General features: G+C 40.4%; 1 protein-coding gene across 20 annotated transcripts in view; it reads left to right on the top strand.

Moving 5' to 3' along the window:
* Positions 1-25,697, top strand: part of LOC135089874 (inositol hexakisphosphate and diphosphoinositol-pentakisphosphate kinase 2-like) — a 61,647-nt gene that overhangs the window by 28,360 nt on the left and 7,590 nt on the right. For 6 of the 20 annotated variants that reach the window (XM_063986050.1, XM_063986041.1, XM_063986045.1 and 3 more), the window contains 19 exons: positions 3,016-3,063; positions 6,520-6,605; positions 7,159-7,284; positions 10,270-10,305; positions 13,531-13,765; positions 14,158-14,366; positions 14,834-15,060; positions 15,255-15,406; positions 15,868-15,982; positions 16,175-16,302; positions 16,786-16,885; positions 18,003-18,050; positions 19,580-19,825; positions 20,021-20,075; positions 20,437-20,497; positions 21,542-21,604; positions 23,965-24,089; positions 24,750-24,785; positions 25,330-25,383. In XM_063986050.1, coding sequence (XP_063842120.1) covers positions 3,016-3,063; positions 6,520-6,605; positions 7,159-7,284; positions 10,270-10,305; positions 13,531-13,765; positions 14,158-14,366; positions 14,834-15,060; positions 15,255-15,406; positions 15,868-15,982; positions 16,175-16,302; positions 16,786-16,885; positions 18,003-18,050; positions 19,580-19,825; positions 20,021-20,075; positions 20,437-20,497; positions 21,542-21,604; positions 23,965-24,089; positions 24,750-24,785; positions 25,330-25,383 — 2,150 coding nt within the window. The remainder of the gene's footprint in view (positions 1-3,015; positions 3,064-6,519; positions 6,606-7,158; positions 7,285-10,269; positions 10,306-13,530; positions 13,766-14,157; positions 14,367-14,833; positions 15,061-15,254; positions 15,407-15,867; positions 15,983-16,174; positions 16,303-16,785; positions 16,886-18,002; positions 18,051-19,579; positions 19,826-20,020; positions 20,076-20,436; positions 20,498-21,541; positions 21,605-23,964; positions 24,090-24,749; positions 24,786-25,329; positions 25,384-25,697) is intronic. The other 14 variants (XM_063986056.1, XM_063986047.1, XM_063986061.1 and 11 more) reach the window with 12 other exon arrangements.

Below are 25,697 nucleotides of genomic sequence, written 5' to 3'. Positions count from 1 at the left end.
AGCAGTGGTTCCCTAGACTGAGTTGTAGCATATATGTTCTCAATACTGCAGTGGACAGTAGTGGAGTCTGGACACTGGAGGCCAGTGATGAGTGGCACTTGAAGGAAGACTGAGTGTTCCTGGTAGTGTCTTGAGTAATCAGTGCATTGTTTACATGAAAGAAGCATTACAAGGCATTATTATTTGATTATGGAAAAGAAAAGTTAAAGAAATAACATTTTTGGAGAAAGGAGGAAATTCAGTATATAGGTATTGGCATCCTTATAATTCTCACTTCTTGACAGCAGTACTTATTGAATTGTCACAGGGAAATATGACATTCTGTGCCATTACAGCTCTACTTGCATTAACAGTTGCAAACAAGAACTGTAAGTGCATCGTATTAATACACTGGATTATAATGGAGAAGCGTGTGGTGCTCCCTAAGTGACATTGTGGGTTTGCTGAATTGTAGAGAGCCACCCTTGCTTCCTCCCAACTCTCACTTGCCTGGTGACTGGCCTGGGAGGAGCACATGTGATTGGTGACTGCATGGTGCTAGAGGTGGGGTGCTTATCACAGTACAGACGAGTGTAGGCCAGAAAGATTACACCAAGAGGTCCTGGAGGGCAGGAGTCCTGATAATCAGTCCTGGGAAAGGTTTTCAAATTGTTGTTTCATGAGGGTGACAGATGAAGCATTCTCATTTGTTTTTCATTTGGTCTTACTTTTTTGGATGACATGTCAGTGCAGAGGAGGAGAGCAATAATAAGAATGAGGAAATAGAGATTGGTTTTACAACTAGTGCCTCATTAACTTAAACCACTGAAACCTTCCACTAGAGAAGTACAATGAGGTAAATAATGATTAATGATGATGAAGCCTGCAGCTGTGGGTGGGTATAAGAGCTTAGAGGAAATACTAGAACTGTAACTTAATCTATAACTCCATTGCAAGACTTAACAAGCTGCTGTGTCTGAGTCTGAGTGTGGCACCCAGCACCTACCTTCGAAACAAGGCAGAACATAACATTCATAGGGCATTTAAAGCTTGATTGAAGTCTCAAATATAACTAGATTAATACACAAGTTATAGGATATAGATAGATAACTAAATGTGCAGCAGAGAAACACTGGAACTTGAGTCAGGGGCACATCTGATGAACCAGTGTATCAATACCCAAGTGGGGGCAGATTGAGACTTCATGAGTACCCTTGTCCTCCCTTCACAGACCAGTCTGTCAATAAGTGCATGGAGAGAGAATTATTTTGAAAATTCTCTCATGAAAGAATATTTCCTAACTCCACAGAGATGATTGGTCACATTCTAATAAGTGTTTTTCCCATTGATGGCACAAAGTCCTTGTTACATTATCACTAGGATCATGAAAATACCCTTAATAACATTTATAACCTCTGCTAGAACCTGCTTAAAGTGCTCAAGTTAGGCACAAAAGAGGTCTGGCAATACAATCCTTGGTAACCTAGATGTAGTTGGTCTTTGTCCGCACTTGACTGAAAGAATAAAAAGTAAAGCAGCAGAGGAGCATTGCAACAGAGCATGATGTATTGTATGGTAGGGTTCCTCACCACAGATGCATCAGAGGCAAGACTTGATGGCACACTGCTGAAAGTAATGGAAACTGAGCAGACCAGTAGTATGAAATAACTTTGTTGAAATAAAACAGTGTAGTCCTTGAGTTGTCATCCTGAATCAGATCAAGCTATGGAACCCTATGATGACTCCATTGAATGTCTCCTCACCATTATTTTGAGTTATCTTCAGACACACCATTCTTCTAATTTGCCCTTTAGAAATAGAATGTAGACTGTGTTCCCCCAACTACAGGAAAAAAATTGTTACAGAAAAGCATCTGAACCAAATATTTATTATAGGATAAAGAGATGTAGCAAGGGAGAGAAGAGAACTGCACTGCCACACATGAAAAGAATGTTATGACCCATATTCTGAAACACTCTGTCCTCTCACCACAACTATTTTCAAAGGCCACAGAGATGATTAGTTGCCTTCTCAAGAGTGTTTCTCTATGTAACAATGTAGAAATCTTAATCCATCACTAGAACCATAAAAACTTTAACTTCAACTAGAGCCTTTTGAAAGTAATGCAGGTGTGGTGCAGAAGTCCTTGATGTCAACAAGGATTGTGGGCTTGTGAAGGAGACCAGGGTTGAATAATTAGCTGCCAAACACAGGACTGGAGGGGAAAGGTGACAGCAGTAAGGGATATGACTTAGATGAGATGCAGTAATAGGATATAAGCAGATAGCAAGGAATACCAATAACAGGAGCAGATGAGATGTGTATTCTGATGATAAATAATATGCAGGGAGGTGTGTCTGTGGTGTTGCTTGTAAGGCACAGATTTCACTGGTATATGAAGGAAAGAGGTACTGGCATGAGGAAGACAAAGCAGAATTATTGATATGGTTTATAAAGTGCAGGGATGTGTGTGATGTTTCATAATATGCATAAGAGGGATATCGTTGTTGTGGTGTGCTGGGGTTCAGTTAGGGATAATATTGAGAGGGAGAAAAATTAAAAAGGGAAAATTGTTTTATTCAATAAGTTATTACAGAAAAAGAAGAATGCAGGAAGATGAGAAAGAAACATGATTAGTATGAGTGAAGTAGAGAAAGGAGAGGAGGTTGTGGAGGAAGATGGAATGGGAAAATTAAAAATAATGAAATGACTAAGAAGGATGAACAGACTTAGAAAAAGTGTGTGTGTGTGTGTGTGTGTGTGGTGGGAGGCCAAGGTGACTCCCATGAGGACACACCTGTTTCCTTAGATAAGAGTAGCACAGCAGGTGTCTGGGTTCAGCGTTGCATTTGGCCGAGATGCTACAGCTGTGTTTTGTCCTTCAGTTCTCAAGTGTTAGCAGCTCTTGCAAAGTTCTGCCTCAGTTACAATACCTTTTTTTTTTTCTCTCTTTATGATCCGTCTGAGGTGACCCAACCCTAATGCTGGCCAGACAGTTGATGCCATCACTTAATGTTTGCCATCTTCTTTCTACAGTTTTCTAAAGGAGCTCAGGTTGCAAGAGGAACAACTTTGCTGTATGACGTAAGTCAGTCCTCGCCTCCTCCTTCCTGCATTGACTTGGGTTATCTTAGACCAAATATGAAGCTGTGTGGTTCTGGTAACAGTGAAATTTATGAGAAAGAACACCTTAGGAATCTATTTTTCTTCTCCACTTTTGAACTTTCCTCCCTCTTTTTCCATAATGCCTGCGAGTTGAATGTGCCAATAGAACACGACTCCTTGATCAGAGGGAATGCTGCATTACCTTGTCTGTGACCCAGTGAATGCAACTCCTGCTTACATTAGGATGACCTGATCATGGTGAATTTGACCTCAATAGGTTACTATAACCACACAAGTTTTGTATGGCTTAAATTGCTGCCTCCTTAGTTGTCTCTGTGTGGTCACTTGTGCTTTGGCTCAGTTGGGATTTTGCCTCATGGTATGTCTCATGCTGTTGTTGGCCGCTGTTACCCGGTGGGAGTAATACCACTACTACTACTACTACTGTTACTACTACTACTACTACTACTACTACTACTACTACTACCCTCTGTTGGATGTTTTATGCACATGACGATACACATTTGGTGGTCATCTCGGTTCTCTTAGTACTGGGAAGGAATGAACTGTATGTAAACATATACATATATATAAATATATATCTCTCAGCATGCACAGATCAAGACAGATGCTTCATAAATTAGATGTAGATATTATACATTTTATGGATTGGGATGAGCACCTCTGCCTGTGATGCCTTGGCACCTCCTGCCCGCCCCACACCACCAACTGTTGTGATACATGCATCAATACCAAACATTCCCTCATGTAACTGTCTTCATTTGGCTTACAAAATACCATTGTTGTAAGAGAGTAAGAGAGAGAGAGAGAGAGAGAGAGAGAGAGAGTGTCAGTACATTTGAGTGCATGTACGTGAGTTTTTCTAATGGATGTCGGTCACAGAGTTTCATCTTATCAGTAGTAGAAGTTGTCGGTTGTCACCCTCTCACCACTCAGCAAGCAGGTGCAAGATAAGACATTCCAGGACACAAGCACTGAGGGGGAGGGGGCTCTGTTGTGGGGCTGGAGAGGGAGGAGGAAGGTGTAACAGTGATGCAGCAGATTAGGTTAAGAAGTTTCTCAGTGAGGCTTCAGTGATGTAGTCTGGTTTTGAGTGACAGACAGACAGTAAATATATGAAGTAGAGGCTGTTGTGCAAATGGTAGTACATTTCCTATGGAGGTTTTCAGTGAAGCTTTAGTGTTGAAGAGTGGCTTTGAATCTCCTTGTAACTTAGTAAGGGACAGGTGGCAGACAGAAGGCAAATGAAATTGTGGTTACTGTATGAATGCTTATAGAATATTTAGCACAACATGAAGTACACACTAGATTTTTAGGTAAAGTAGTACTAGAAATGGAGAAAGGGTAAGAGAGAGAGTGAGAGAGAGAGAGAGAGAGAGAGAGAGAGAGAGGTCATTCATCCACTGTGTAATATTGCCTGCCTTTGGTGATAATGATGTACTTGAGAAATGATTACGTTGTTCATCACAACCATGACAACTCTCGGCCTTCATTCGCTGTGATGACAGTGTGATAGTGCAGTGGCGCCTTTGGGGATCAATAAAGAAATGTTAGCTTGATGCAGGAAGCCAATAGTTGTCACAGTACTACAGGAAAGATAGGTATTCATAGTGAGTCATTTCATAGCCATGCTTAAGGTTGAGGATAAATATACAGTTTTTGTCCCCCCCCCCCCTTTTTCAGATAAATTCTGATCTTTTCTCATCAAGGCAAAAACATATAAACATATTTATATACTTTTTACCAGTGCCACATTCAATATTCCTAGCACTCCTTCTATCAGCTTTCTGGCAGATCAGCACTGTCCCAAATTGATGCATACATTTAAGCAGTTTTTCTCACTGCATGTTATATCCTGATAGATGAACATTAGACAGCTCCCTTTATATCTTTAACTCCCTGCCTGAGTCTTGCCCCACCCACCTTGCATCAGATGGCAGGAGAGAGCTGCTGGATCACTCAACACCTGCTACTGCTCCCTCTGCTCAGTGCTCGCCAGGCTCTGATCACCACGCCCTCTCCCTCACACCCCAAGCCTTCCCTGCCACCGCCACATCACTCGCCATGTAGAGACGTGACCAGAAAATTACAACATGAAATAATTGGTCTTCACTTAGGTTTTAATGAATCGAATCCTGACCAAATTAAATTGTATTCAGTCCCCATTGCTCATATAAACTAACTAAAAAAACATTGAACTTGCTTGGAAGTAAAGAGAGAAAAGGATTTTAAGTCTTTCCTCCTTCCTGTTCTTTGCCTTTAATGACACACAGGAAATATGGAAACAGCTGTTCTTAAACTCCCACTTCCTAAGGATGAGATGATGCATCCAGTAGGAAGACTAAGTGATGCACAGAAGGGGGGAAGGTGAGGGTGTGACTTGTGACTTGCTGGTCACCCACACTGCTGCATCCTCAATATGGTCAGAGCAGTAATGACAACATGAATAGCAGGATTTTGATGCTGTTTAAACTATCCTTCATTTCTTTGCACATTTGGTGGATTTGTCACTCTTTTTACACATCTTACAGTTCTTTGAAGTCACTGGATATTGTGACATGTTTGCTGTGAGAGCTGCAATGATGTTGATGACAAACTGCATCACTGAATGGCCACAGAAACCTTTGCAGATGTGAGAATTATGTTGACAGCAGTGCTGAAATGTTTTAAGTCATTGCTGAAGTTCTTGTGATTCTTGAAGCTTAAGACTTTGCAGTTAACTGAGACTTAAACTGAACCTGATGGCTCCAGTGGACCTGAAGTGCTTGAGGTTCTTGAAATGTGAATGTCTTACAACTTCCAAGGACAAATTTTACTCTTGTCTGTCATATTATGTATGTTACTTTTTCAGTGTCGTGCCACAACCATTCCAAGCTTAACTGGCACTGTATTGCATGTGTATACTGTTGATATATTTGTGAACATGCAGCAAGCTGACCACCACATTGTCTGAGCAACACACTGAGAGTCCCTGTCAGAACACACACACACATGCTCGGGTGTACTGTATCAGCCAGCCAGTGTTTACCTTAAGGCGGCAAGATGACGGTAACTGTTGGTGCAATGTATTATTATGTAAATGTATGTTGTCCCCAGGCTACTCTCAGGACTCAGGCATAAGGGAGCAGTGCAGTGCTACACTCCTCAACACACATTTTGACTGTGATGTCTTACCAACAGTGAAGTAATCTTTTAAGTTTACAAGGGCATAGTTATGTTCCTGTGATGTGTTACCTTCAACAGTGAAACATTACTTTATGTTCACAAAGGCTTTACTACGTTCCTGTAGCTTCAGTTGGGAGCTGGGAACTAAAGACTGAACATTGATAGTTACCCAATGTCTTCACTGAACTCTGCCTTTGTCCTTTTGATAGTCGCCCAGTCTCTTAACTGAACTCTTCCTTTGCCCGGCAGGTATGGCCACTTCTCAGGAATAAACAGAAAAGTACAGCTCAAGTACCAGCCGAGGGGATGGAAAAGACGCTCCAGCAGTGAGGAAGGTGAGGCATGCACTGTGTGGGGAGACCAACACCAACACACCCTCACAACCTGATAACCAACCCAGTCTTAATGAAATGCAGTATACATCCCTTAGAGAGGTATAGGTCAGGAGGGGATCTGATGGAGGTGTTTAAGTGGTATAGGGGACACAACAAGGGTGACATAAGCAAAGTTCTCAGAACAGTGAGCAGGATAAGACAAGAAGGTTGAGAGGGAATCTGATAGAGGTCTTCAAATGGTATAGGGGACATAACAAGGGTGACATAAGCAAAATCTTCAGGGTCAGTAATCAGTAGAGATGGTTAGATTTAAAGAACGAGATAGGAAGGAATTGATTCTCAAATAGAGCGGTAGAAGAAAGCAGTAAACTTGGTAATCAGGTAGTGTTGACTGACTAGGAATCTTTAAAAGATAAGACAAACTGAAACAATGATGATAGGTGGAAATAAAGAGGCACATTTCACACAGGGACTGCCACATGTAGGCCTGGCAGCTTCTTGTACCAAACCTTATTGTCTGATTACTTGTGTTCATACCATTTGTGACTTTCAGGAGACTCGCCTCGGGAACCCTCACTGGTACTGATCCTCAAGTGGGGAGGAGAACTGACCCCCGCTGGCAGGGTGCAGGCAGAAGAATTTGGACGGATCTTCAGGTGCATGTACCCTGGCGGACAAGGTACCGGTGGGGTGGAGTGAAGTGCATGTGTGGATGTGTGGGGGAAGGAAGGTGGTGGATGTGATGGCTGTGTTGTGTGAGTGTTCCCAGTGAGTGTTCCCATTAAGGACAGGTACCAGAGGGCCTTGGGTGGAGGGTACCAGGGTCAGCCCACCTCACTACAAATACATTCATTATTACCAAAACTTTCCACCATGAATGTTGGACCAAATGCCTATGTACTATTTTTTACATTGCTCTTTCTTTAACAACAGAACTAGTGTTAACATTCCCTAAACTAACAAGCTAGAACTTTGACTCCTTGAAGACTTGCCCTTCATTAGTTTATGATAAGATATAGTTATGAAAAATAGTCTTACCCATTATAGTGTACTCAACTTTTTTGCCCCATAATTTTCCGTAATGCTGCTTATTTGCATTTCAGTGTTGTTGCTCTGCATTCATTTCAGTTCACTTCCTTCACTGTTGCTCCTTTAGTTTTTCAATAATGGCTCTCAAATACAGTAGTCTCATGATACCATCTAAATTCATCTATATCTTAATCACAGAGAAAGAGAGAGAGAGAGCGAGCGAGTGAGTGAGTGAAGTATGTATTCAGAAATGCTTTGCTTTCTCACCTCAGCTACTTTCAAAGACCACAGAGATGATTTACCAGGTTCTTAATAGTGTTTCTCCTGTTAATAATACGGAAATTTTGTCAATCTGTCACTAGAACCAAAAAACGTCCTTGAAAGCCCATGTAACTTCAATGAGGAATTTTTTAAATTAGTTTAGGTGCAGTGCAGAAGTGTTTCATAATACAGTCCAGGGAGTGAGAGAGAGGGTGAAAGAGAATCAAAACAGAAGCTGAAAATAGAGCACAATAAATTCATCAGCAGTTGAGTTACCAGTAAACACATCCCCCGAACACTGCTTATGGTGGCCAGGAACCTCAACAGTGCAGAGTCATGACTGATACACCAATATGCTACCATGAATCAATATTGAGAGCACAGCGAGGTGATTTAAGAAGCCGAAAAGTGCCCCAAGAATTCAGCTGCATCATGAGACAACTGTAGATGCATGTGCACACTTGTAAAACTCATCCTCCTGTAGCAGCTTCTCAATATTACCAAGACTTTAGTTGGCTATGAACTGCTCTGACTAACATTTCCTCATTAGACATAACACAGCACATTGGATTGACTGTACCTCTTGGATAACAGTTTCATAAGGGCAAGCAAGATCTACCATGCAAAACAACAGGAATGTTTGTAAATTGGTGTGTTTACTACAGCTACACAAATTGCAGGTTTTCTAGAATTTCAGCCTCTCACTCTGGCTCCTGCAGTAACATGTGGGGAAGAGTTGAGAGGTGGAAATTAAGAGGAAACACACTGGAGTGAAAAGAATGGAGATAGGAGGTTAGTGAAAAGAGGAAGGAGGTAAGAGTTGGCCAGAAGTACAACCCACTTACGCACCCACTAACAGAATGCAGTTTTATTATAAGCATAGACAGCAGTGAACAGAGACTCGTGCCACATTTTATACTGCCAGGGATATGTAGAGTGAAGCACCAAACCCTTAGTCTTGCAGCCTCCCCTACTTGCTTGTCTGTTGCAGTGTGACTCTGACTTGTCCCTCATAGTCCTTTTGTCACGTCATGAGTCACTCTCTCATGATCTTGCCTTTCCTTCCCCAAGAGTGGTGGGACGTGAGGACACTATTGGTGAGTTGGTCCCTCCATTGTGTGGGATGAAAATTACTCAACTACTAACATAACCTTGGTCATTGGCAGAGAAAAATTATGTTACATGATAGAGAAAGAACTCAAAGTCTTTCTATATTATTATGAGACCCAAAGTGAGTCTCTGTATTGGTGTATTAATATATTTTCATGCAGTTAATAATAAGGACCAGGAGGCAGTCTGATGAAAGGCTGTCTTGTTAGAATTGTCAAACTGAGATGCTTGTATCAGAAAGTTAATGTCTATAATGTGCTGTCACAATGCCCGAGTCTCCACACTAAGCACTCTTGACTCACCATACCCCTCAGAAGCCAATGTTGTAAAGCTGTGGTTCTTGTGCTTCAGTTTTACAGTAATGATGAAAACACCTTTCTCTCCGAGTGCCTCCTTTGATGTGCTTGTCTGCAGTAATGGACACCAGCTATTTCTAGAGTCATTAAATCTTTTTAAACTTTGTCTCTAAATTCCAAGTGAAAGATCAAATGCCCAAAGCTTGATTGCTATTTTAGATTCTATGATAGTGCTTTGCAGTATAAAGAAGCATTAGATATCCTTGCTTTAATTCACCCTGCAATGTTTTTTGTTTAACATAATGAATTTCTCAATAACAGTGAAACAAATTATTTTTAAATTTTTTTAATACATAATTCTGTTTTTTGTAATTACCATTTTTTACTGTCATACTGTTAAGTCAGAGATGGCAGTGGATATTTTGTGCTGGTAACAGAATGAGTTTACTGCCAAATGTGCCAAATGATAATACTTGAAGCAGAGAAACCCCAAGATACATAACAGACACCTTTTTAAATTTTTATAACAAATACTGAGTTCATTTTGTTCCCTGCTAATAAATGCACAAGCATGCTTTTGTTACCATGTCCTCCCTCTCACCCAGCCCTTGAGTTGAGCCTCAGTATTTTGCTCACCCGCTAAGGTGGAGACTTAAACTTTCACTTAATAACAGGTATGGTGTTGATTTGTGTTGCTAATTATTTTACTTTGATATTCTATCTCCCCCCCAAAAAAATTTTTCAAGCAGCAGAATTTTTTGATGTAGAGCTTTTAGACCCTTGATGAGTTCATAATGTTAGCAGGAGGAAAAGAGGCAAAGAAGGGCAATACATGTGTTTAAAATCAACCTTCCCCCAAGCCAAGCACCCTAAGTGTGTGTTTCCCTGAAGTGAGGTGGCCCTGGGGTGGTGGCCTTGCTGTGGACTAAGGCTGTGTTGACCTGACCAGGTGTTATGCTGTGTTTCAGAACGGTCAGAGTGGATTGACGAGTCAGTGACTGGATGTGAGTAATGAGCTACCATGTGTGTGTCCCAGGGCTATGTCATGCTGTGCCTTCCTGCCCTTGTGCTCGGGAGTGGGTTGTTCTAAGTAGGAGGAAACCCTAGTTGTCTCCAGTCAGTCAGTGATAGATGACAGCAACCTTGGTCACTCACAAGCTGGTGATGCACGCCAGGCTGGTACGTCAAACCGCTGGAGTGTTTGTGTCAGCAGCAGTGGCAGGAACTTGGATCACTGCGTGTACAAACTGGCTGGTGGTAAAGCTTCACTCTCACAGAATGATGAATAACTATGTATGTGTCATCACAAACTCATTTCATTCAACTTCTTTCTCTTTAATACAAAAGAGCAACTGTACGTATTTATTACAGTATTTATTGGCATCTTGTCTGTGGCTCAAAATTCACTGAAGCTGTGGCTCCTTGTAATACCTCAAGTGACACAGAATTTCTAATCCACCAGCAAGACACAGCAGTAAGACTCCAGTTCATTTGCATCAAGGTTTCTCGGTAACTCCTGTGTTCATATCAGATAGTCATGAATGTTAATACCCTGTCATGATGTAATGTATCTATTTCCTCATTGTACCTTTGCCTGTTTGTCGCTCAGCGTGAGGTGTAGACCATTTCTGGTCTTGTAGAACACGTGCTTTTATTTTATAATGAATAAGAGCATGTGGGATGATGCACTAAGTGGCTGGTAAATCATAAACACTTGTGAATCATCAAGGTTGTTTCAAGTAGTTGATGATAATATTAGTTTAATTAAGCATCATCCATTTTGACATTGGACAGTGTTCAGTTATAGTATCATTTATTTTCTATAAAAAATATTCTGTCATTAGTCCTTTTATATATATATATATATATATATATATATATATATATATATATATATATATATATATATATATATATATATATATATATATATATATTATGATTTTATTTTAGAGATTTAGCCTTCTGTAGTCTGTACTAAGAGGTTCTTTTACAATGGCAGTAAATTGGACATAAAGTTTTGACACATTGCTCTGTGAGGGAATCAGAGCCTTGACGTTAGCCAAGATGCACGAGACTAAGTAGTGTCCACTGGTCATGATGAGACACAGGCCTTGGTAATGACTGCACTCTGCCACCAACTGTGCCTTGATCACTCCAGCAATGCCTCAGTATGTGGGCCTGGCAGGGAAAGTAAACAAGTGAGATACAGACAGGAATGTGAGAGAGGGTGGTGGTGGATGAGAGCCTCACTCTTGCACTATGAGAGAGTCAGAGAGAAGTAGTTGTTGGTGATAATGTAACTATATAAGATTTAAATGCTGTTCTAAGCAATGCAGATCTTTAGTACAGCAGTAGCATATTTTTTTAGTTGCAAAGGATGTTTATAAGAGGAAAAATTCATGGGGGTTAGGCTGGATGGCGAACAAAGTTTCTGAATGGCCCAGAATTATCCAGCTTTAGTAGAGTGATGGGTGTTCATGTTGTACTGCAGGAGGGAAGATTTGTGAGAGTCAGACAAATCAACCAGGACAGGGATGAGGTCCTCGAATGTCGGAGGAGCAAGCATTACCTTGGCTGAGCTGAGTGTGCCTGCCTGACTGGCTGCAACACAATTAGACGGCTGCTTTAGCTATGACTGAATAATAATTACAGTAGAGAAAACGAGTCTGTAAAATATGATAGAGACCAAAATGTTTGTTGTTGGCTTATTTTATGTTGGGTGTTGTTATATTATATATCTCTCTCTCTCTCTCTCTCTCTCTCTCTCTCTCTCTCTCTCTCTCTCTCTCTCTCTCTCTCTCTCTCTCTCTCTCTCTCTCTCTCTCCTCTCCTCTCCTCTCTCTCCTCTCTCTCTCTCTCTCTCTCTCTCTCTCTCTCTCTCTCTCTCTCTCTCTCTCTCTCTCTCTCTCTCTCTCTCTCTCTCTCTCTCTCTCTCTCTCTCTCTCTTAAAGCCATGGGAGTGCAAAGGGAAAAGTGTCAGTGCTTTAAGTTTTAATCTGTTAAAGTAGACTGTAGGCTTGTGTAGAGACAGAGAAGACTCCCATGGCCTTAGGAATGAATGAAGGCATTGTGTTCCTAAATATGGATCTTAAACCTTGCCATGAATGTGGGAAATTATTTATTATGTCATGAATAGGAGACAGAAAGATGAATATAATAACATGGTATGTAAATGTGGGTGATTATAAGTTCATTTCTAGGAATCCATTGTTTTTTTGTTTTTTATTCTCTGTTTGTTGCAATTGAATACTTCTCTACTTATTTTTTGCTCTGATTCAAGATTCCCTTTCCAATCTACATTTTCTGGGATGTCACCTCACCTTTACTTGGAAGCGTCACCGTAGTTGTGTCAGAGAAGTGAACCATTGTTATTATTCTTGTCATGGCAGCACGACTCTTCAGCATGAGTGAGGTAGATCTGGGCCGCTGTTGATTGCTTCTCCTCCCTGTAGTCGTAACACTTTCCGCCTCCTTCCATGAGCTTTGTGTTGTGTGGTAAAGCAGTCACGGCTTTGAGGGAGCATATGTATCATTCTTGTGCCTGAATTCTGCTGTCCTCTCTCTTTTTCTTTTTTTTTTTAATCCTGGTGTATCACTGCTGTGGGATTTCTGTCTGGGTAAGAGAAGCTGTGAGAGACATTTGCTGCCTTCAGGGGATGGCACGCTGCGGTAACACAGCAACACTCATCACAACACACTGTTCTTCACTTGTGGCTGTGACTTCTCACCTTTACAGTGGAATTAACAGTGAACTCTTTCTGCTTAGGGTGACAGTTTAGTTTAGATCATGTTTTCAAGATACTAGAAACACTTCATTTTGTGAGTTGTTAATTTACAGGTGAGCCACACTGTCAGTTTTACGAGAATTCATTTTATGCACAAAGCCTTTTCAAAAGACTGGATATAAAGATTATAAACTGCAGCATATTCTTGTAAACACACTACTGATTAGCATAACATACATACTTCCATAGCCAGTGCATGGCAAGGTCATACACAAAACAGATATAGGTATTCATAAGTGACAGACTGTACATAAAAATTAAGAACTACATCATATTCTCATTATCTCACTATTGACTAGGATAACATGATGCACTTCCATAGCCAGTGCATAGCAAGGCTTACACAAAACATATACACTCATCAGTGAGACACCTGATGCAGTGACAGAGTTAGTTGCTAACACACTAGGCTGGGCAGTGAGATGTGTCCCCCTGCCCTAGGTGAGTATGCCGGCACACAGGGGTTGGGGCTGCTACGGCTGCACTCCACCTACCGCCACGACCTCAAGATCTACGCTAGTGATGAGGGTCGGGTGCAGATGACCGCTGCTGCTTTCGCCAAGGGTCTCCTGGCTCTGGAGGGAGAGTTGACACCAATACTTGTACAGATGGTGAAGAGTGCTAACACTAATGGTCTCTTGGACAATGACTGTGACTCCTACAAGCATCAGAACATGTGAGTCTGCTGGCTGTCTGTTGGTTGAGCTGCTTGTCTGTCTTTGCTATTCCTACATCATACACTGAATTTTTCTTCCTTGGCTTGTATTTAGTCATGAAAAATCATTAGAAAGCAAGAATATTAAAGGTACACATTTTTCACTTGGATACTAGTCATAATGCCCTTTTTTTGAGACATAAAACATAGGCTCCCCAGGATATAAGTGATGACACACAGCCTTACTGGCCCTCCTGGCATGGATAATTATATAATAATCAGTAGCTTTTCTGCTGGAGCTCTTGATGTGGATAATAGTCATAATACCCTTGCAAAAACATCGAATATAGTCTCCCCCAAGATATAGATAATGACCTGCACCCTTACTGGAGCTCCTGACATGTACATTCCAGGGTGAAGAACCGTCTACACGAGGCAATGCAGCAAGACAGAATACTAACTCAGGAGGACATGGAGAAGCTCAACCCCACCAGCTCCCGCTCAATCTCTACTGCTCTTGAGTTTATTCAGAACCCTGTCAGGATGTGTGAGCACGTCATTTCGCTCATCAAAAAGCTTAATGAACGCATCAAGATCAGGAAGGAGGACCAGAAGACCAAAGGTGTGTGTGGGTGTGTGGTGAAGAAACTCAAGCTCAGCCTCTTTTTTGTTGTCCAGATTCTGCCGCTGTGAGTTAGTATGAAGTATTAGATACGTGGGTTTTTATGAAGTCTTGTTAGTGTTAGAACCTTGTGGAACTGGTGAAGCTGAGGGTTCATTGCTTCATATTGTCTTTTATGTTATTTTAGTGTTGTACTGAGATGCTTTCGAAGGACCAGTCAGAGGGTGGCAGATATGGACTACACATTAAACACTCAGTTAACACTCTAAATATGCCTTTTTACTTCATCCTACTATACATCACATACTAGATTTTTACTCACTCTGAATATTGATATGAGATACTGAATGTTTTTGAGTTGGGGCAGCAGCCACAGACTACACATTAAACAAGCCAACCCCTTTTCCTTTTTCCCTCATTCTACTCCACATGACACATTAGGTTTTCATACAGCCTCTTTGTTGCAGAGCTGCCTCTCTACCACGGGGAGTCCTGGGAGCTCATGCAGCGTCGGTGGGCCAAGCTGGAGAAGGATTTTAGAACAAAGAACACCAAGTTTGATATCTCCAAGATCCCGGACATCTACGACTGCATTAAATACGATCTGCAGCACAACAACCACACGCTACAGTTTGAGCATGCCGAGGAGCTATACAAGTGTGCCAAGTACCTCGCTGACGTTGTCATTCCTCAGGTAGTGCAACAGTGCTGAATGAGGTCTTGTATTTCACTTATTTTTTATTGATTTTATGTGAAAGGAATTCTGGACAAGGGCAATAAATAGACAGCAAAAAAAGCCTCACCGAAGATGTAGGATTTAAAATGAGTAACTTAATTCCTTACACTTGAACCAAAGCCACTGTACTGAGAGCTTGAATGTTTTTACAGGAATATGGAATGACACCACAGGAGAAGATGGCTATCAGTCAAGGCATCTGCACTCCTCTGCTGAAGAAGATCCGGGCAGACCTGCAGCGCAATATTGGGGAGGAGGAGAGTGAAGAGAACGCTGGGGAGAGCATCAACAGATTAAACCCTGTGTAGGTTCAGATGTGTTTGTATCCTATTGTACTTTGTGTGGCAGCAGTTAGTACCTTAGTCCCCTCAGCATTGCTATAGTAATCAATCTATCAAGCTGACTATAATGTTTTAAATCTTATATGGTGTCGGTAATAGGTCAGACCCTGTGTATGTAGAGATATTCTTGGTATGGCCAGTGTCCTGATCCTGTTGTACTTCATGTTGCAGCAAAGTTAGTATCTTAATGTCATCAGTGTTACAGTAATCTGTTTATTTATGAAGCTGACTGTAATGTTTTCATTCCTTAATGCTGTATATGTTGTTTCAGTAATCTATCTATCTATCTATCTATCTATCTATCTATCTATGAAGCTGACTGTAATGTTTTCAGTCCTTAATGCTGTGTATGTTGCTAAAGTAATCCATCTATCAAGCTTACTGTAATGTTTTCAGTCTTACATGTTGTTATTACTCTGAACAGATATTCACATGGAGTCAGCAGTCCAAGCCGCCATGTGAGGACTCGTCTGTACTTTACCAGCGAAAGTCACATCCACTCCCTGCTCACTGTTCTCCGCTTCGGTGGACTCATTGATGTACGCACCTCCACTGCCTTCTGTGCCTTGGTATAAGACTGAAACTCATCATGCTTTTCTTCAGTGTCACTTTCTCATTCTGCTTATGGTCACTTGAGTCTTAAAAAATGCATTCTCAGTAGTGGTTTTCAATTGGTTGAGGCTGGTGAGGTGCTTGAAAATCTTTAATGTACATTTTTTTCATATCTGCAGAATCCCAAAGATGAGCAATGGAACCGTGCGATGGACTACATAGGGGCTGTGTCTGAGCTGAACTACCTCAGCCAGATTGTGGTGATGCTTTATGAAGATCCCACCAAAGACCCTTCCTCTGACAGCAGGTGGGGACTATGTGCACTGAAACTCTCCATTGTATCAACCATCTACTTATCTTTCCATCTATCAGTACTTTATGGCAGCTCATAAAGGAATGACCATGACAGGCATCTCTTTCAACAAATATTTTCTTTCCTCAATGTTTGTGTGACATCAGAGTATCAGTTCAGTAAGTTAAAATGCCAAAAAAGCTCCCTTATTAACTATACAGAAAGAGACATTATTTCCTGCTGTTGCTCAGTGGAGGAACAAACAGTAAAGTCTGGAACTCTGCTTGCTTCTGTATCTCCCACTTCCTATGACTGGAATTCTTTCAAGAGGGATTTCTCAAGACTCTTCTCTACTTTTGGTTAATTGGTTCTTCTTGCCCTTCTTCTTTGGGGACTGGCATCTCAGTGGGACTTTTTATATATATATATAAATTTTGTTACCTTTGGCTAGTGCCCCTCTTAGTGAATGTCATCCTGAAGTATGTACGTGTTTTACAGATTCCACGTGGAGCTTCACTTCAGTCCAGGTGTGAATTGCTGTGTGCACAAGAACCTGCCGCCTGGCCCAGGCTTCAGACCAAAGAGTCGCAATGAACCGGTGAGGAGTGAGGTTTTATTCGACTTCCCCATTTTTCTCGGGAACTTCAAACGATCTTTTTATCGTATTTAAAGAGCCAATCATTAGTGGAGTGATTCTGTAGTGGATTAGTGGAAAAGTTTAGCCAATTCATTCTTGATAATTTTATGTAATGAATAAATGTTATAAAGTGCAGATGTGATGGAAACTTGGAAATCATTTGTTGGCTGAGAAAGCGAAGGATTGGAGTGTGGAGTGAGATGGTGAGGACTTAGTGCTGCTAGAGAGGGTGGCAGGGAATGTGATGGTATTTTGTATAAGTAGATCTTTTTCAATTATGTCCCACCCTTGATCATTATTGAATGGATATAATCAGTTCTAACATAGAACATTTAGCCTGAACAGTGTGAGGTGCTCCTGTCTTCACTTAGACACAAAAAAAACAATTGAAGTATAAGCTCAGTTCAAACTTACACATAAGAAGTTTTGAGAATTCTCACACATCTGACAAATTACTTATTTCTCAAACACTGACAAACTGAAAGACTTCACATTTATTGAGATATTTTTTATAGTTACCTGGATTGTTAATTATATTATTTTGTTTGGTGCAGAAATTGTTTTCTGCTCATGATTTATTCATGTCTTTACTTATTTTTTGTCTTTCCCTTTTTTAGAATTGATATCAAGTGTGCCAAAGTCCTAAGCTTTGCTTATAGACTTACTAGTATATAGTTTCATTAACCTTATAAATTGCCCTTTTTCGAAGTACAAAAAAATCATAGAAAAAGATGATGAGTGCTCAATAGATTTACTATTATATCATAATATTGTAAATGCTGTTTTCTTCCCCTTTCAAAGCAGTGATTGCCTCTCCTGTATTCTGTAGCTGTAGAATTCAAGCTTAACATGGCATGCAGAATTGAGTTAAGTAGTTTTCACAAGATTCTTGTGAGGCAGCTCACTTTGTTACAACAGATACAGAGATGCAGCTTGTATACTGAGCAAGGCCATGGGAACTGTCATAATGAGGTTTTCACAAATACTCAAGTAAGAATTAGTGTGATAGCTTTGGTTGTGTTTGCCAAGATTTGAGTTGAGAGATAACCAACCACCTTGTTTTGTTTTCATGCCTCAGGAGAAGTATCACATGTGCCTCCCCCGGCCCGGGGCGGCCCCCACCGTGGTAAGAGTTCCTTGATGGGATGGCAGTGCACTGCCGCCTTTTAGAATAGTTCACATTAAAGTTTCATCTTTTGGTCTCAAGTTTTTGTCATTGAGAGAGATGCATTTCTTGGCCACTTAAGAGATGAACGCTGTACTTTCAGACATTTTTACTACAATGCTCAGGGATCCAAAAGGTGGAAGGACTGACCAAGCACTTGATTTATGTGTGAGAAAACGTTAAAGGAAGACTACGATTGGTCACTAAAGTCACTGTGAACACGAGCTCATTTTTTGGATCCCTTTCACGTCCTGTTTGTTTCTCATTACTCCGATTATCCTTCAAGTAACTCGGCTTCTTTCCTGTCGCTGCATGTGTCTTTAGTCCTTCAGACCAAGGTGTGTTGTATTGCTCAGTTGTGCATCCGTCACTTAACTTTTTGGGTATGTTTGGGAACAGATCTGAATAATGTTGCAATCTTTAATTGTAATTGTCTACTCAGTGTAAACAGTTTTAACACATATTAAGATTTATGAAACCTGTACTATTAAGTTTTTCCTTTCCAGGTAAAACATTTAATTGTGTTTGGTTTTTGTTGCTTGTCGGGCTTGGAAATGTTGTGATGAGAAAATAGATCCTCACTGGCTTGAGACAGTGGTAGAGAAAATGAGAACATCTGGCTTTGTGTTTCATGTTTAGAAATATGTGTGTAAATACTGTAAATATTTTGTTACAAGTTACTTATTTCTTATTGGGTCAATGCTTTTGTCTTTCTGTTGACATTTTGTTTGTAAGGTTCCACTAAAGTCATCTTACACTTTCATATAATTTAAACACTTATTTTATTGCTACTCTTTCCCAGCTGGGAGTGACATGTACAGCTTCTCGTTTGTTCTGTTCCTTCTTCATCCCACCGTTGCTTTTGTTGAGATTAGATTTACAAACATTTCAGATAATTAGTAACAGACTCATTGTTCGCTGTATATAAATTGTATTGTGGAGGTGGTGTCAAATGACTCTGCGAGTTGTAAAGAAGTAAGATCTAAGTTTTATATGCACATTGTTCCCAGACACACCATAGTTCTCTTTTATGCCATGTGATACCATCTTCATAGAATGTTTCTTGTTGCTGTCAGTTTATATGTTCACATCATCAGGATTTCAGATGAAGATGGCATTTAGGAAAGTCAGGAAGTGTAAAGGTAACTTAGGTATTGTATTATGATTAGATTGTCACAAAGGTTGGTTGAATCAGGGACTGTTGAGGGATATCATACTTAGATTACCAGAAAGTCAGGGACACTCAAGGTAACTTAGACATCATGTTCACACTGACAGGAAAAGATCACTTTGTCTTCAAGTCAGAGGCTGTGCTGGTAATGTAGGCATTGTATTTACATTTCCAGAAAAGGCCTGTATATTTCACACAAGTCAGAGGCTGTTAAGGTCACTGAGACATCACATTCACATAGCCAGGAAGGCAAGACACACAAACTGCTGCGCACAACCATACCAGCAACGTTAACTATTACCACATTGTACCTCCTCAGCCCTTATCTCCAAAGGCGGAGGCAGAGATGAGAAGGGCTCGCGCCACTTCTCGGATAGATGAGGAGGAGGACCTTCAGTACATCCTGGAGGAGATGAGTGAGGGGGAGAAGGAGGGCGGGGTAGGAGCCAGTGTGGGGGGACGCACGGACAGTCACTCTCGCAGGACATCGTCCACCTTGGGCCCACAGGAGACGAAAAGCAAGGATGGTGATAGCAAACTGTTGTTGTCCCCACCTGCAGCCAAGGTGAGGTGCTTGTAAGCATACAGGTGGGGTTTTTTGTGTACCTGTGTCACTATTAGAGCAGCATTAGGAGTGTGTGGGTAAGCTATTGGCTGTTTGCATGCACTGAAGGGTATTTCCGTGTTTTCTTGCTACAGGATTACTTGGTGAAAAACCTCAAGGGTATTTACAGGTTGTTAATGTGTTGTGTGCTTGCAGGATGAGGGCGGCGAAAAGTATGTGGAATTACCAAGTGGAAGCATGCAGCCTGGAGGTCAGACTCACATTCATACTGTTCAGCTCCACTCCCTCACAAGTCTTGCTTCATTGTTGTGCCATTTTGAAACACTGCAGTAATTTTTCTTAGTTTTCATCAAAAAGGAGTCACTGACAAATTTAAGCCTTTTAGTGACAATTTTCATCAAAAAGGAATAACTGACAAATTCATCTTTTAGTAACTGTAGTTTAATATTTTAATAGAATTTTCTAAGATTACTCAGATGACATAACAAACATAGCATCATTAACAGTTAAAGAACCAGGATTCCTGCCATGCATCTAGGACATACTGGACTAAACTAAAGCTTAATGCAAATGTCCACAACAGGTAAATTAATGCTACAATCTTCAAACAGGAATGGACGTGAGTGAAGGGGAAGTGATAGTCAAGTCTGAGCCCATCCCCATCAGTGCCAGGTGAGGGTTGTGCTGGAGTTGTGTGTCAGGTATCAGCTCTCCTTCCTTCACCAAGACATAGTGCTTTAGAGAGTTGCAGTGTACTTGTATTGCAGTCACATTTCTTACCATAGGATCTATTTATCCATTACAGTCTCACAATAGCTACAACCAGTTTTGATGTAGTTTTATTTAATACATTAGATTCCTAGGTGCAATATCTTTCATTTTTATTTAAATAAGAGCATACTGTAGTCTATTTTTAAGAAGAAAACAGAATGAGGCAGTGGTATCAGACTTTACCAATAGGAGGAGTGAGAAAGTGAAGGGTAAAACAGGATAGGACAGTTTTCCAGAGTTTACCAGGGGAAGGGATGAAAACTGAGTAGTAAAATAGAATGGGGTAGTGTTCCAGAGTTTACCAGAGGAAGGGATGAGATAGTGATGAGTGAATGTATCTAAGGAATTAATCAGGAAAGCTTTTAAGGGTGATATCTATGAAAAGGCTGAGGGTGAGTGTCCTTATAATAAATCCCTTCTTGAATGACTGCTCTTCATCACTGAAAAAACATCATGGGGTGTCACACTTCACAGAATATATTAATCATGATAACCATAGTGAGCATTAGTTACTAGTCGTCACAGTTCCAGGTTGGACAATGCGTCGCTTATAAGCTTGTCTAGATAGTTCATTGCTGGACGTCTTTACAACAGATTAAGTGTGTTTGCAGGCATGCTTCTCATCTCTAAGTGTAATAATTTGTGAACCAACCTGTTTGTATATTACAGTTTAGATTTATACAATTTCACATGTGCATCATTTTATCTAATTTTCTCTTAAGTAGATATTAGCAAAAACTGTCATAGTTATACTTATCTACTTCATTATTTACTGGTTATTTGATATGAACCTTCAGTTAACCTCAATTTCTCTAGCTTACTCTTGGATCAAATCTGTGATATCTGTGTGTCACTGCAATCTGGCCATGTTGTGTTGGTGGTGTTACAAGCAGTGGTGGTAGTGGTGAGTGTGGAGGATTGAGCACTAGGCACTGTCACCTGCAGGTCACAATCTGACTGTGGACTGGTGCCTCTGGGGGAAGTGCTCCGCCCGTACCCCATCACACGGTATCTTCCTCTTGCTGTACCACTACTAGGGTGACTTCTTCCCTCCCAGCCATTACTCTTTAGGGAACAATGCTGGTGTTGGATATTATCTCCCCTCGAGAGTGCTGTGTTGAGTTCACTAAAGTAAAGTGCATCTCCCTGTGTCACACCAAGGCCTCAGTCAGCCACATGTTCCCTTCTCAAGAGTAATGGTTTTGAGATGCCTTGCCTGCTGTTGGTTTCCTGGATGCTCAGTACACTCCCTGCCTGCATGAAGTGTTTTGTGTTCATTGTTTCACTGTGTTGATGTTACGGCATATATCATTCTATCTGTCTTCACCTGCCAATTAATATTCAGCACATGATTTATTTTTTCTCCTTTGTTTCTTCAGGGTTGTGAATTTTGTTTGTTATGCAGACTTGTTGTCATTGACTTGAAACTGCCTGTTTACCTTTTGTGGTATGGTATAGACCACTCATGCTGCTGTGTAGCAAGTGTCCTCGCTCAAACTCTGTCAAATGTCATCTCCACCTTTGCATACACACACAAGGGAGTGTTTGAGTGTTCCACGACTCAGGAGGTGATGAGACCCGTCCAGTGTGACCCAACATTTCCCTCATCCATTTGTCACAATTATCACACTGCACCACTTGCCTCCTCTCACTCCTCACACTAATGATTTGGCCTTTCCTTATTTGATGCTACAATTGTAACTAACATGTCTGAATTAATTGTCATATCTCTTCCCCCTTCAAAAAGCTGACACATTTTCTTTGTTGCACACTACATACATTGATCAGTGATGTATATTTTCATAGGTTCTAAGTGCTCTTGCAATAAATGACTGATCTGCTCAATAATCTTCAGATATACAATTTATAAAAAGACAGCAGTGGGTTCTGTAGGATGAATGATTTTTTTTCTATCCAGAAATAGATTAATATTTATTTTGATTGGCAATATGGGAGACAGTATTAGTTTTGTTGCCCACAGAACAAAGAATACAGAACTCCAAGATTTGCATGGCCATAGTTATAAATGAAATTTACTCTGCATTTCTACGCTTGTGTACTGGTTGACCCTTGCGTATTGAAACAAAACCGAATCTTTATAAATAGAATGATATTGTTGACCATCCGGTGTTGAACTGCTTTAGGCTCCTAGTAGAACCAAGTACAAGTCATCACTGCAAAAAGAAGAGAAGTGTTGCCCAAGAAACAATGCACCCTGTCAGCTTACCCTCTGTTGACTCCTTGACTGCTAAGCAACACAACGCTGTCTTCATTTGAGTAATCTTAGACAATTTATAAACCCAACATAAAAACAACAGACTTGAGAAGATTTGAACTACACTGCTATTTGCTCCCTTTTCCCTCAGTGGCATCCTTTGAAATGATACCCTAAACTGGCAATACAACACTTGATTTAACTAGAGGATGCACAGCAGTCAATGGGTTAAACACGAGTGCATAGACTGAACCACATTGAACTGATAATGAGCATCGGTAATCACATATAATGAACTGTACATGACAGGAAGAACAACCAGCATGCTGCCAAATGCTTGTATTTACTTTTGAACTCCCTTCAGATTATCAAATAGTCTTGTATAATAGTTTTTGGGTAATAAAGTAATGAGTATGCACAAGGTTTTTGCATAGTGCAGAGCCTTGCTAAGACCATTTTGAATATTACACACTTAATATCTTCCCAGTTAGATTATAAATTCTGCTTTGCGAAAAGTGTACCTTATTTTTTAGTTTGATGTGCACAGCAAGGGAGGGGAAACTTTCTGTAGTAGACCAAAGTTATAGTCATTATTGTCCTTTTGGCATAATACTGCATTTGTAGGTAACACAATTACTCATTTTTAGATTGTGAATATCATTTCACTTCAACACATCCACAAAATACAAAATGTGTCAGTACATATTACATATGAATAGAACATTGGTACCTTTTCTTTGGTTAGAACTTATACATATGAACAAATTTATTCTTCATGTAATGTAATGATACAGTGGATACACTTTTCAAACAAGACTCTACTTGCTGACACCCTGATAGCTTATTTTGCATATTGAATACTGATCAGTACTCCTGCCACTGCAAAACTAATCCCTTCATATGTATTTTGTTCTTTAAAAGCCCTTGCAGTGACAGGTTATGTGTTAATCATAAGGATAAAGCTGAAAGGGAGTCACACAGTTGATGAGAAATACACAGTTGTTGATAAGATGCACAACAAGTGATCATTCATACCTGGGAATATCCTCAGGTACCTTTAAGTCTTGTAGGTGAGACAGTGAATGTAGGAGCATTTCTTTTGTGTGTCATAGGAAATCAAGAACAACGAACCTAATGGACATCTCACGCACAGGTCACTGTCTGATGGAGCATCGTCATATCAGCGCAAGTTGTCAGGCACGGAGAGTGTGACACGGCCACGCTCCCTGGAGGCTGACAACGTGCTCAACTCAGACCACACACCACGCCCGGAGAAAGGTGACTCCTGGCCCTCTGTGATTGGCATGTCTGGTGTGCAGTGCTGGTGGTGCACTAAGAGCAGGAGTGATTTCAGCTAATATTTTCAAAAGTAGTGATTCCATGCTAGCTAATTGCTGATAACACTGATTAACTAATTGCTGCTGTAGATTTTGCAGATGAGGACTTGTTAAAATTTATTCAATCAGTGATGGCTTTCCTAAGGGTATGATACATATGTACAGACAAGCTGAACAAATATCTAATTAAGGTAAAAGCAAGATAAAACAAATTCTTGATTATATATATATATTCTACTCAACTGTTGAAATTTGGTATTTGCAGTCATTTAACCATAGAGGAAGAAATTTCTTTAGTTGTAGTTGTTGCTTAGTCAATAAAATTTACATATTTATTGCTACAAAGCTACAAAAACACATTAACTTCTGATTAAGTTGAGCAACACATAGTAATTCAGTCTTGCATCGTCTGTTCAGCTGCCAAGTGATGTGTTTTTGGCAGTGTGACTTGGTGCAGTAAGGTCTCCACTGCTGCAGTTGTGTGTTCATTTTGATCTTAATGCTGCAGTCCTTTGAGATCTTACTGCACTGCTGTGACCATGTTGTGTACTAAATGAAATTGTGCTTCCACCCCTACCTCCTCCTCCTCTTCCTCCTGTAGCCGGCAGCTCCAGCCTAGACTCCCTCAGTGAAGAAGGTGAGATTCTTTCCTCACCTTTATGAAACATTTACACGGTGTCATTTTCATCTTTATTCTGTTAATACTGTTTTCTGTTGCCCTTAAGGCACCTCAGGCATCAATGCTTCCTTAAGAATTTTGCATGAGGAAAATATGACTTAAAGACTCTGACTATTGTCATAATTATCTAAGTTTGCTTATTTGCTTTATTATTGAAGGAAAAGATATCGGTGTGGGAATCAGGGTAGCAATGACAACTCCTTTGTTTTGTAGATGCACAAGAATTACTTTGATTTTCTACAGTTAAGTTTAATAATTTTACTTTACAAGGGAAGTTATATTTTTCAGTGACCATGTAATAATGACATTCTTTGCATGTGAGCAGTTTTTCTTCACTGTTATAGACATCTGTAGTGGCATGAGAATGTGTGTGCAGTGGTACATTCTCACACCACTATAAAATATGCCTTATATATCTTAACTCTTTAGGCTTTTCAATAACTCACCATCCTTGTTTCTTTGACTTCTCCCCTGACTGGACACATTTTCTCATGCATGCCAGACTGGAGTCCTGGGAGTGGTAGGACCCGAGTGTTAGAGCGTCAGTACTTCATGGGTTTGTTGACTTTTGTTGCATCTCAAGCTTGGTAATGGTTTTCCATGGAACTGATCTTCTTGTCTTGTGTTTGTTATCAGATACACTGTGTTAGAATTTTGTTTTTTCTGGTATTCCTTCCTGTGTGTTTGTGTCAGGGTTTTATTTAGTCTTCTTCATTTGAATATTACTTCTGGTAGATTGAGTAGTAGTGTGAGTAGTAGTGTGGGAATAAGTAACATTGAGTATGGTTACTAATATGGGAAAAGTAATATTGAATATGATTACTAAGAATCAATTGAGCTTAGAAACCCTCATATTTTGTATTTGTAGTA

This window comes from Scylla paramamosain, chromosome 33 (assembly GCF_035594125.1).
Source record: "Scylla paramamosain isolate STU-SP2022 chromosome 33, ASM3559412v1, whole genome shotgun sequence".
In the NCBI taxonomy this organism is placed as follows: domain Eukaryota; kingdom Metazoa; phylum Arthropoda; class Malacostraca; order Decapoda; family Portunidae; genus Scylla; species Scylla paramamosain.
This window is presented reverse-complemented; position numbering and strand designations above follow the sequence as displayed.